Source organism: Micropterus dolomieu, linkage group LG22 (assembly GCF_021292245.1).
Source record: "Micropterus dolomieu isolate WLL.071019.BEF.003 ecotype Adirondacks linkage group LG22, ASM2129224v1, whole genome shotgun sequence".
In the NCBI taxonomy this organism is placed as follows: domain Eukaryota; kingdom Metazoa; phylum Chordata; class Actinopteri; order Centrarchiformes; family Centrarchidae; genus Micropterus; species Micropterus dolomieu.
In genome coordinates, this window is record NC_060171.1 from 11,651,978 (window position 1) to 11,663,649 (window position 11,672).

At 41.3% G+C, this 11,672-nt stretch overlaps 1 protein-coding gene across 1 annotated transcript in view; it reads left to right on the forward strand.

Annotated features, from left to right (window-relative positions):
* Window positions 1-11,672, forward strand: part of nell2a (neural EGFL like 2a) — a 102,872-nt gene that overhangs the window by 25,709 nt on the left and 65,491 nt on the right. The window contains exon 12 of the mRNA XM_046038298.1: window positions 161-289. Coding sequence (XP_045894254.1) covers window positions 161-289 — 129 coding nt within the window. The remainder of the gene's footprint in view (window positions 1-160; window positions 290-11,672) is intronic.

Consider the following 11,672-nt stretch of genomic DNA (forward strand, 5'->3'; position numbering starts at 1 on the left):
AATTTTGACCTACTATGCCTTGGAAGCCACAGTACGGATACTCAGAGAAAAGGTTGTGAGACTACAACATAATCTTTCTGCAGACACTGTATACCTCCATCACTCCTGTCCTTTTCTCTCCTCTGGGTTCTCAACCTTTTCCTCTTGGTGCCTCCTGCAGGTCATGACTTCTGCTTAGAGGGCCACAGCTGCGTGGAGCACTCCGACTGTGTGAACCTGGAGGCAGGAGACTGCTGTGTTTGTAAGGATGGCTTCCGTCCACTGCGAGATGATAATGCATACTGTGAAGGTATGGTGTGGCTCTGAGTAGCTTATCCTAACTTTCTGCTATATTTACCCTCCAGGAACTGATATGTGGTTGGTTTTTATGAATGGGTTGCATCAAAGGGTCATGAGAGGATCCTGCTCTTTGCTTTTGGGAGGACTAGGTAGTTTTAATTCAGTGTTATTTTTACACTAAAGAATTTACAGTTGTCATGGTGCTTCAACTGCTTGGTCTCAGCTGAGCATTTTTTTCCCCCACCAGATTTTTGACAACTGTGCCTCTGATTGCCTAGTGCTTGTTGCCTCTGTTGGTTAGGTTGGTTAAGGTTAGGTTCATTCATTTTGCATTTCATGAGTATTATTTATAAGCCATTTCTTTATATGTTTTTATATTTACACTTTAGACTTGCCCATATAACTATGAACAATACCTTAAAGGATAATCCAAGTGTTATTTTATTTAGTTTATGCCAGTTCTGTTGTTTACTTTCTACCTGCCGGGTCACCTCACAGTCAGCATATTAGGAGATGTCATGGCTTATTTTCCACCTTTCAGAAGAAAGTGTTTTCTGCTCTTCATCTTGCAACAAAATGAAAAGCAACTTCCACAGACTTGCCTCAGGCCTGAGGTAGATAATCCAACACAATAAATACCAGACATCAATCTTTGACAATTTTAGTTATATTTCTTTGTTCCTGGGTTTTATTTTTAATGAACATGTGACATTACTCTCTGCTGACCTGACCTGAAAGAATTCCCTCAAAAATGTTGGCTTAAAAACTTCATTGTCACTTGAGTGCTGTCATTTGGGCTGTTTTTGTTGAATCTTAAACCAAAAAGTGAAACGTTAAAAAATGGAAATGCATACACCATGAATTGTAAAAGACAAGAGACATTTGCTAAATACCCATGGAAACACTTTGTTGAATTCATGCTTTTATCGCATAATCCTTCTGTGATGGGAGACTGTAATCCCCTCATTATTTGTGTCCACGTCATGCTATAGCTGCTTTTCAGAGTGCATTTTGAGAGACTAATGTTTGTCTCCTAAGTCAGTTGATAAATGTGTGATATAAAAACATGATTTTTATGTTTGCATATATTTAGTGTCTCTCTGCTGGGGGAGCTATTAAAGTCAAACCATCTATCATCAATGAGGTCATTCATCACTGATTGCATACTACAGATGTCTATAGCCATGTCGCGCTATTAAGTATACCACAATGTGACTGATTCTATCAGCATGTTTTACTGTGTCTTTTGAATGTCCCACATTACATGATGGAAAAACATCCTCCATACCTTACTCAGTGGATCATTTCACGGTGATGGTGAAGCTATGAAAAACCTGCTCAGAGTTCAAACATTCGCACACTGAATTGACGGCGCTTCAGCTGAATTCCTCACCTCACATCTTGACTGAATTTTGCCAGATGCATCGTTAAAAAATGATGACTTTATCATCTCCAGTGCTTTCCTGCAGTAAAATATGTAGTAAACATCATGTCATAACTGCTACCCTGTGCATTTTTGGTATTAATTAGCAAACATCACATCAGTTATTCAGATTGTTCTGCATATGACCTTGACAGCTGCCATGTCAATATACAGCCTTCTTCTTTAGAGCATCTATTTGCAAGTACATGCCTTGGCAAAAAAATTTTTAATACACAGTCTACACGCTCCCTGTTTTCTGTCACTTTCATCAAGATGAGGCAAAAGTGTCAGTCAAGCTGCAGAGCTTTTTGTCACTATAACCAGAGTGCTAAATGAAAAAGTAGTGGTTCACTGCTTCTGCACATCTCGCATTAAGTGACAGATATGCAGTTGTCCAGGTAATTAGATGGTCTAAGGGAATCTGCATAATTGAAGATACTATCTGTTTTAAATTAATGGGCAGTGATGCTGTTGATGAAATGGCAAATCCTGGCCCAATTCATCACCACCACGTCATTCAGACAGTGGTGGAAAGTTATTAACGTTTAATCAACCACAGTGCTGAAGTACACAGTTTTTATTTATTTTTTTTTTGAGTAGTTGTCTTTATGGTTCTTTACACTTGCTATACATACTATGCTCCAATGCATTCCAGAAGTTGTTCAAATGTACCTTTTTTCTGACTTAAATTTATTTGACAGCTGTATTAATTACTTTGCAGATTAAGATTTTACATACAAAGCATCTGTTAAAAAGATGATGCACTGAAACAACTTGAAAATGCTGCTTTTATGTTAATACATCCGTAACAATAATATAATCATCAAATACATTTAATTATACAACACCTTATCACAAGCCATTCCGAATGGGTAATTCTTTGAAAATGGCTTTGAGCATCTATTTAATTCAAGTGTCAAAGACGAAAATAAAGCATGATGACAAACATTTGATTCCTAAATGGGGTCATGAGCGAAGGCTAGATTTTTGTTCCAACCACACATTAATGCTGTTTTGCCCTGAAAATGTGCTGAGGAAAAAACCTTGTCATTTTTGCAGCTTGGTTGCGTTTTGTTTCATCTTTATCACATGTGTAATAGCCAAGCTCCACAAACATTTTCAGCAGTTGATTGTTGTAGAAATAAGGATAGAGCAACCCACCCCATTACCAGTGTGAAACTGAGTACAAGCAGACAGACTTGTGTATACAACATAAACACTTCAGACCCACACTATTCATCTCAAGAGCAGCTGGACTTTCGCTATGAAATTGGATGGCAGTGTTTGTGGTGAGTGTTTGCATCAAAGACTGCACAGAGAAATCTGAAATTGACTCAATTTGCTGATGGAGTTCTCTCAAAAGCAACTGATATTTTATGTGTCTCTGTAACCGTCTTACGATATGATTTTGTGTGTGTGTGGGGGGGGGAACTCTTGCGAAAACATTGAGGATCCTGCAAATGGAGAGAGTGTATGAGTTCATATAATAGGTGCACTATTTTGTGGCTGCAAGGAGATGTACAGAAAGATGACTGAAATTGCCTGCTTTCAATTCTAAATGAGTTTCAGTACTGTGAGATGAGATGAGAAGTCCAACTTAGAGACAATTTTCTGTATTGAACACAGCAGGGTAATAAAACAGAAAGACATGGGGGCCTACACAAACACACAGGTTTTTATGTACACACACCTACACACACAATATTTTTTGGGTCTTGCCAAACGTAAAGAGAAACTTCACAAAAAGCAGAGACAGATACTAGCTCTTTAAAACATTCCTAGGTCAGAGTGGGCTCAAAATAGCCGATGAGATCACTTCTGTGTAAATTTTTCATAGAAGCAGCAGTAGGGAAAACTCAAGGGGATACTAGCCCTGCCTTTGTGTAAGTTTGTGTGTGTATATGTGTGCAGGTGCATGTCTGCGTATGTGTGTGTTTGAGTGCTGAGTTGTCCAACAGAAAAAGAGACAATTTCTTTTTTCCTCCATCCTGTCCTCATGGTGCAGTTGGACTGAAGGCTTATTTTGCTACATGCATGCGTGTGTTTAGGACAGAATTAGATGGAGGGGCAAGCAGTGGAGAAGTGACAGACTGTGTGATTGTCTCTATATTGAACAATCAGTATAGTTCAACGTGTTGAGATAATACCATTATTCATCTCAGCATTGTAGAGGACTGCAGGCAGAGAGACATCTCCTATTGTTGTCTGGTTTTTGAAATGGCCTACTTTAGAAATTCTCTGTCAGGATTGCTCAAAAAGAAGGGCTGCTTGGCCATTTTTGTAGCATCCATATGGGAAATGTGAAATACAAAATAAAATAGAAAGAGACAGTGTGCGTTGTTTTACTAACTCGCTATGTCAGGGACAGTGCAGATTATTTGAACGTACTGAATGTACTACATTTACGCAAATCCGTATATTGATAGTATTAGATAGCTTGATTAGTAGTTAGATAACTACATAAACATTAAAGGATCGGTTCACTCAAATTACACATAAAAATGTTCTCACACCTCTTCTGATATCTAGCCATGCAGATGGTTTTGAGATAGCTGTCACTGAGAAATACAATGGAGGAGAATGGTATTATGTTTGTGACAGCATTGAAAACGTACAGGCTGGAGATATTCTGTATTTGTCTTATATCAAATAAATCCCGTGAAAAGTCTAAAACGTACAGTGTGTTAGTCTGTCTTTCAATCCTTACTGACTTCCTGGCCTGTCTGTCACAGTCAATCAGTCATTTGTAATAAACAACAACAAATAAACAGACATGCCAGACATTATTTGATTATGACATTACTATTGTTAATCCATTAACCAGATTTTTACTTAAAGGGGCATTATTATAGGGTCATATTGGCACAGTAATCCTGGAAAAAAGGCAGAGTGACAGCAGCTATAGAGACATACAGACAGTGTGACAGCTTCACACAACATGCTGAAAACTCGGCTTGAGGTTTAACTAATCCATTTACTGCATTTAGCCGACGTGCTACAGCGTTAGCTTGCCTGCTGCTTTCAGTAACTATCTTTACAATCTGTGTATCTTTAACCAGAGGCTCAGCAATGTCAGCACAGTTAAATGTATATGATGATAAGGAAGCAGTTAGTGAGCTGGATTGAATATTATAACAAGATTTTGTCACATTTAGACCGCAGTAAGAAACTTTACTGTAGTGTTAGTAGATGACTCTTCCTCTGTGTTGTCGCCGTTTTGTTGCAATATTGTATATTATGTGGGTCACGTTAGTTACAGCAACTGAGAGGTGGAGAAGCTGTATACCTGAGAATCGGTAAAACCACAATAAATTTAAATTAAATGTTACGAAGCATACAGCGGCAGGTCCAAGCTAAAGTTGCATTAGCTGGCTGCTCCTGCCTGCCCTGCCTGCATCATTATAGGCTAGTATAGGCATTTGCTTTTTACCGTTACATAATTTTTTGCAGGTTAAATCAACAATTTGACATAATGCCAGTGGTACACAGGATAGTTATATGGGTCGAATTAATGTGGAAAGTAATACAACTTTGATAATGTTAGCAACTGCTTGGCAAACTAACGTGACTTTCGCCGTGTTTCTACAGCTAATCAGAATCAGCTTTATGGCCATGTATGTGTACACATACGAGGAATTTGACTCTGGATTGTACAATGGTCACGATGTGCTTACTTAAACAATAACACAATAATACTGTAAGAAAATCAAACACAGGCTACAGTATAGAGAACAAATATACACACTATAAACAAAAACAGACAGATTGAGGCAATAGCGCAATGAACAGAGTGCAAAGGATGCAGGAGAAAATTATTATTACCATTTATGTTATTATTATGTACATGTCAGAGGTGGATGTGATACACAGGTGCACATACACGTACGAGCATACATGTACACAGTGTGATGAGTGCAAAGAATGCTGGAATAAATAACTATAATGTGCAGGTTTTATGTACATGAGGTAGGTGGATTTGGTATACAGTATACAATATGAACAGTATAAACAGCTTTGAAATGGAGAATGATTGATGAATGAATAAATAAATAAATAAATGGTAAGTGGTAGCCAGTAAACAGAAATTATTGCACAGGAATGGTTCCTTGACATTGTGAGTCAGATTTAGTTGTTCATCAGAGTAATGGCTTGTGGGAAGAAACTGTTCCTAAGTCTGTTGGTTTTGGCGTACAGTGATCTGTAGCGCCTACCAGAGGGGAGAAGTTGTGAGATGAGGGGTGAGATGAATCTGCAGTGATGTTTCCTGACTGGAGGGCAGGTTGGCACCGACGATCTTTTCTGCAGTCCTGACTGCCCGTTGTAGTCTGCTCCTGTCCTTTTTGGTGGCAGATTCAAACCACACAATGATGGACGTGACTGAACAGACTGGATGATGGCTGTGTAGAAGTGGATCAGCAGTTCCTTTGGCAGGTTGAGGTTCCTGAGCTGGCGCAGGAAGTACATCCTCTGCTGGGCCTTCTTGATGATGGTGTCAGTGTTGGGTTCCCACTTTAGGTCATGGGATTTAGTGGATCTCAGAAACCTGAAGGATTCCACAGTAGACACAGGGCTGTTGAGTATGGTGATGGGGGGCAGAGTGGGGGAGCACCTTCTGAAGTCCACGGTCATCTCCACAGTTTTGAGCGTGTTAAGCTCCAGGTTGTTCTGGCCGCACCAGAGAGCCAGCTGATCAACCTCTCGTCTGGAGGCCGAGTCATCAACGTCCCTGATGAGGCCGATGACCGTTGTGTCGTCAGCAAACTTAAGGAGTTTGACGGTTGGGTCTCCTGAGGTGCAGTCTTTGGTGAAGAAGGAGAATAGAAGGGGGGGGGGGGGCACGCACCCCTGGGGGGCACCAGTGCTAATAGTCTGGGTGCTGGATGTGATGTTTCCCAGCCTCACCTGCTGACTCCTGTGAGTCAGGAAGTTTGTGATCCACTGACAGGTGGAGGTTGGCGCAGTGTGCTGGGTGAGTTTGGTGCTGAGGACATCCGGGTGTTGAACGCCGAGCTGAAGTCCACAAACAGGATCCTTGCATATGTCCTTGGAGAGTCGAGGTGTTGCAGGATGTAATGCAGTCCCAAGTTGACAGGATCATCCACTGACCTGTTAGCCCTGTAGGCAAACTGCAGGGGGTCCAGCAAGGAGCCTGTAATGTCCTTCAGGTGGGTCAACATCAGACTTTCAAAGGACTTCATGACTGATAGATGTCAGGGTAGGGCTGGACAATAAAACAATAACAATAATTATCGCAATATAATTTTTTTTCAATAACAATATAACAAATGTTCAATAAATGTTTGATTTTATTCACTTGAATCATACACAAATTAGGACTTAATTTATTATTAAGAGGGTTATTTTGTTGTGGAAAAAGGACTGAAAAAAAGCTTTTACTTAATTTTACTCATGCATATGTGTTGAAAAAGATTTTATCATAATTGTTTTGAATATTCTACCTCATATTTGTGAAGTGAGCCACTGTTTGGCATCAAGTGGTGACCATAAAGACGAGTTTAAACCACAATTAACAATCAGGTTTTTTCAACTTTCCCTCAGTAGCAAAAATCAGCCTTTAAACTCAGAAGAAATAAAGATTTGATACTTATCGTGATAATTATTGATATCGAAATATATGAAACTTTTTATCGTGATAACATTTTTGGCCATATCGTCCAGCCCTATGTCAGGGCGACAGGCCTGTAGTCATTTAATCCAGAGATGGAGGGTTTTTTGGGGACTGGGATGATTTTAGAGCGTTTGAAGCAGGAGGGAACTTCACATAGCTCCAGTCATCTGTTGAAGATTTGCGTGAAGATGGGGGCCAACTGGTCAGCGCAGATTTTCAGGCAGGATGGTGAGACACCGTCTGGGCCAGGAGTCTTCCTGATCTTCTGCCTATGGAAGAGCTGGCGCACATCCTCTTCACAAATAGCGGGTGCAAGTGAGGGGTCCGAGAGGGGGGGTGAGAGCGTATCGGGAACATGACTGAAGATGGTGTTGGAGCGGGGGAGAGGTGTGACTGTGGGCTTCTCAAACGTACAATAAAAACCCTTCAGCTCGTCAGCCAGTCGTTGAGTACCAGCAGAGTTTTCTAATGTTCACTGGGTTTTTTTCACTCAACATCATCTGAATCTGTTTAGTCTGATGGGCTTCAGCTCATAAACCTTTATTGTTGTTTTGTATCCTTACGTGGAGTCGGTGTTTTGCTGGGAGCCGGTTGATTTATGGTGTTAGTGGACTTCATGTCGTTATCTGCGGTATTGTTGCTGTAGTCTGAGAGAGGCTCGGGAGCACGCACAGAGCTGAATCCGACCCGGTGTTATGCCAAGTTTTGCCTGCCTGCCAAGAATTGCATGTACCTCCAAATACTGCTTTTAAACGCTATAATATCGTTCGTGGGGTTCATCAATGGTGATAAATGATTCGCAGTATATATTTTTTGAAAGTTTAGAGTCGTTAATATTGTATTACACTTTGTAGAAATAGCATTCATTAAGATTCAGCTAAAAGATGTGATTGCCGCGTTTGGTCAATGAGCACAGCAAATTGTCTGAAAAGGACCTTAAGAGGTGGATGCATAATTCGGCAGAACAGATGTTGTAGGCTACCTGCCGAGATTTGCATCCGTCTCTTTTCTCAGCATAAATGAGCGTTACCAGCCGTGAGGTGCATGCAATTCTCGGCAGGCAGTCAGAGGACAGAAAGTAGAGGAGAGAGGAGCTCAGTGCATCATGGGAAATCCCCCGGCAATCTAGGCCTATAGCAGCATAACTAAGGGATGGTTCAGGACTCACCTGAGCCAGCCCTAACTATAAGCTTTATCAAAGAGGAAAGTCTTAAGCCTAGTCTTAAATGTGGAGATGGTGTCTGCCTCCTGAACCCAAACTGGAACCTGGTTCCACAGGAGAGGAGCTTGATAGCTGAACGCTCTGGCTCCCATTCTAGTTCACAAGTAACCCTGCATTCTGGGAGCGCAGTGCTCTGGTGGGGTAGTAAGGTACTATGAGCTCTTTAAGATAAGATGGTGCCTGACCATTAAGAGCTTTGTAGGTAAGAAGAATGATTTCAAATTCTATTCTGGATTTTACAGGAAGCCAGTGCAGAGAAGCTAAGACAGGAGAAATATGATCTCTTTTCCTGGTTCCTGTCAGAACACGTGCTGCAGCATTCTGGATCAGTCTTAATGGACTTTTTCGAGCAGCAATAAGGAATTGCAGTAATCCAGCCTAGAAGTAACAAATGCATGGACTAGTTTTTCTGCATCATCTTTAGACAGGATATTCCTGATTTTCACAATATTACGTAGGTGAAAAAAGGCGGTCCTTGAAATTTGCTTAATGTGAGACTTAAACGACATGTCCTGATCAAAGATAACTCCAAGATTTCTCACGGTGGTGCTGGAGGCCAGGGCGATGCCATCAAGGGAAACTATATCTTTAGATAATGCGTCATGGAGGTGCTTGGGCCCCAGAACAATAACTTCAGTTTTATCTGAGTTTAACATTAGAAAATTACCGGTTATCCAGGTTTTAACATCCTGAAGGCACATTTGAAGTTTAGCTAACTGATTAGTTTCATCTGGCTTGATCGATAGATATAACTGAGTATCATCTGCATAACAATGAAAGTTTATGGAATATTTCCTGATAATATTGCCTAAAGGAAGCATATATAAAGTGAACAGGATTGGTCCGACGACAGATCCTTGAGGAACTCCATGACTAACTTTGGCGTGCATGGAGGACTCATCGTTAACATGTACAAACTGAAATCAATCTGATAAATAGGACTTAAACCAGCTTAGAGCGGTTCCTTTAATGCCAATGAAATGTTCCAGTCTCTGTAATAGGATCTGATGGTCAATGGCATCAAATGCAGCACTAAGATCTAGTAAAACCAGTACAGAGACAAGTCCTTTGTCTGACGCAATGACGAGGTCATTAGTCATTTTCACCACTGCTGTCTCTGTGCTATGATGAGCTCTAAATCCTGACTGAAAATCCTCAAATAAACTATTGCCCTGTAGAAAGTCACACAGCTGTTTAGCAACTGATTTCTCCAGGATCTTAGAGAGAAATGGAAGGTTAGATATAGGTCTATAGTTGGCTAAAACATCTGGATCAAGGTTGGGCTTTTTCAGAAGAGGTTTAATTACAGCTACTTTAAAGTACTGTGGTACATACCCTGTTGATAAAGATAGATTGATCATATCTAGTATAGAAGTGCTGACTAAGGGTAAAACTTCTTTAATTTAATAATTTAGATGGAAAAACATTATCTACTGTAGAAAATGTAGAAAAAGTCTAACCTGCTTGCACATGAGTGATGTTGCCATGACTGTGCATGTGTGTGTCTGTGTCAGCCATATCGTGTGTGAACACAGACCAATCCGATTGCCACCGCTGTCTTTTGAATGTCACAAGGTGGCAGCAGGCTAATTGGCACTGACTGAAGAGCACAGCCCGCTCCAAAACCCAATCACTGCCGGGATGAGCCTTGAGCCTCTGGGCTCCCCACCTGCTAGGGCCCTGACCTCCCCCTCACACACACACACACACACACACACACACACACACACACACACACACACATATACACACAGACAGACAAACAAACACATTCTGACTGGCTGTGTGTGTTTATACACACACCTCACCTCTGTGACCCCGCTGAAATGTCACCCAAAACAGACAATCCCACTATCATCCAGACAGTCCCACCCAGTGTAAATAACAGTATCTGAGCACTGCTCTACTAATATCTTTCATATGCCACATGGGAGATATCTCCTTTCTGCTCCTTTTCCAGATGGACTCACACTTAATTCATTGATGACTGCTGGATGATTCTGCACGATTAAGGTGTCAGGGGTTTTGTGTAGAAAAATCCTACAAGAAGTAAAACTTTGACACAAGACCAAAGTACATTTACTTAAGTACAGTTTTCAGGTACTTTCAGTTTTCTTAAACCTGCAATTGGCCCCTTAGGGCCATCGCAAATAACAATGACATCATCACCCGTTCAGCTGATATGGCAAACTTGTTAGCAAACAATTGCTAATTTACTTATCCAGTAGAGTTAGAGAGCAACATTATCATTTATTATCAAGTTGTGTTTCTGGCCACTTGACTCTCTTTTAGCTCTGTTACCAACTCTTGAAGCAAATATCTGGCTCTTTAGCTGCTAAATGCTCCTCTGTGTTCACCAGCTAGTCGCTATCTGTGTCTCTTTGCTGTTTGGTGCTGAGCTGGTAGTACCCTGTGCTTTGTACATAGGGTTTTTAGAATGTTTTTGCTAGAAACAGCTTCCTGCTGCGGCCAAAAACGACCCTATGAGTGCAGCAAGAGTGAACCAGTAAAGTTGTGGAGAGGACAGCTAAACAAAAAACTGAATCTCATTATAAAGCTCCTTAAAGCCGAGGGCAGCTGCAGGTTCAGGTGATAATTCAGGGGATAGAAGAAGAAGAGCACAGGAAGTGCATGTTAGAGGTTAGGAGTTAGAGGTGTTATAAGAGGAAGTGTTCTCGGAAGAGATGAGTTTTCAAGAGCTTCTTGAAGTTAGAGAGGGACGCCCATGCTCTGATGGCGTGTGGTAGCTCGGTCCACCATCGTGGTGTCACAGATGAGAATAGCCGGGACTGGGATTGCTTTGTGTGAAGGGATGGCAGAGCCAGGCGGCATTCGTTGGAGGAGCGTAGTGGCCGAGAAGGAACGTAAGTTTGTATTATGGAGTTTAGGTAGATGGGTGCAGACCCAGTAGTCACTCTGTATGCAAGCATTAGTGACTTGAATTTGATTCTGGAGGCCACGGGGAGCCAGTGGAGGTCACTGAGTAATGGAGTGACATGAGTCCTTTTGGGCTGATCAAAAACCAGACGCGCTGCTGCGTTCTGAACCATTTGTAAGGGTTTCACCGCACAAGCTGGAAGACCTGCTAGGAGGGCATTGCAATAGTCGATGCAAGAGAT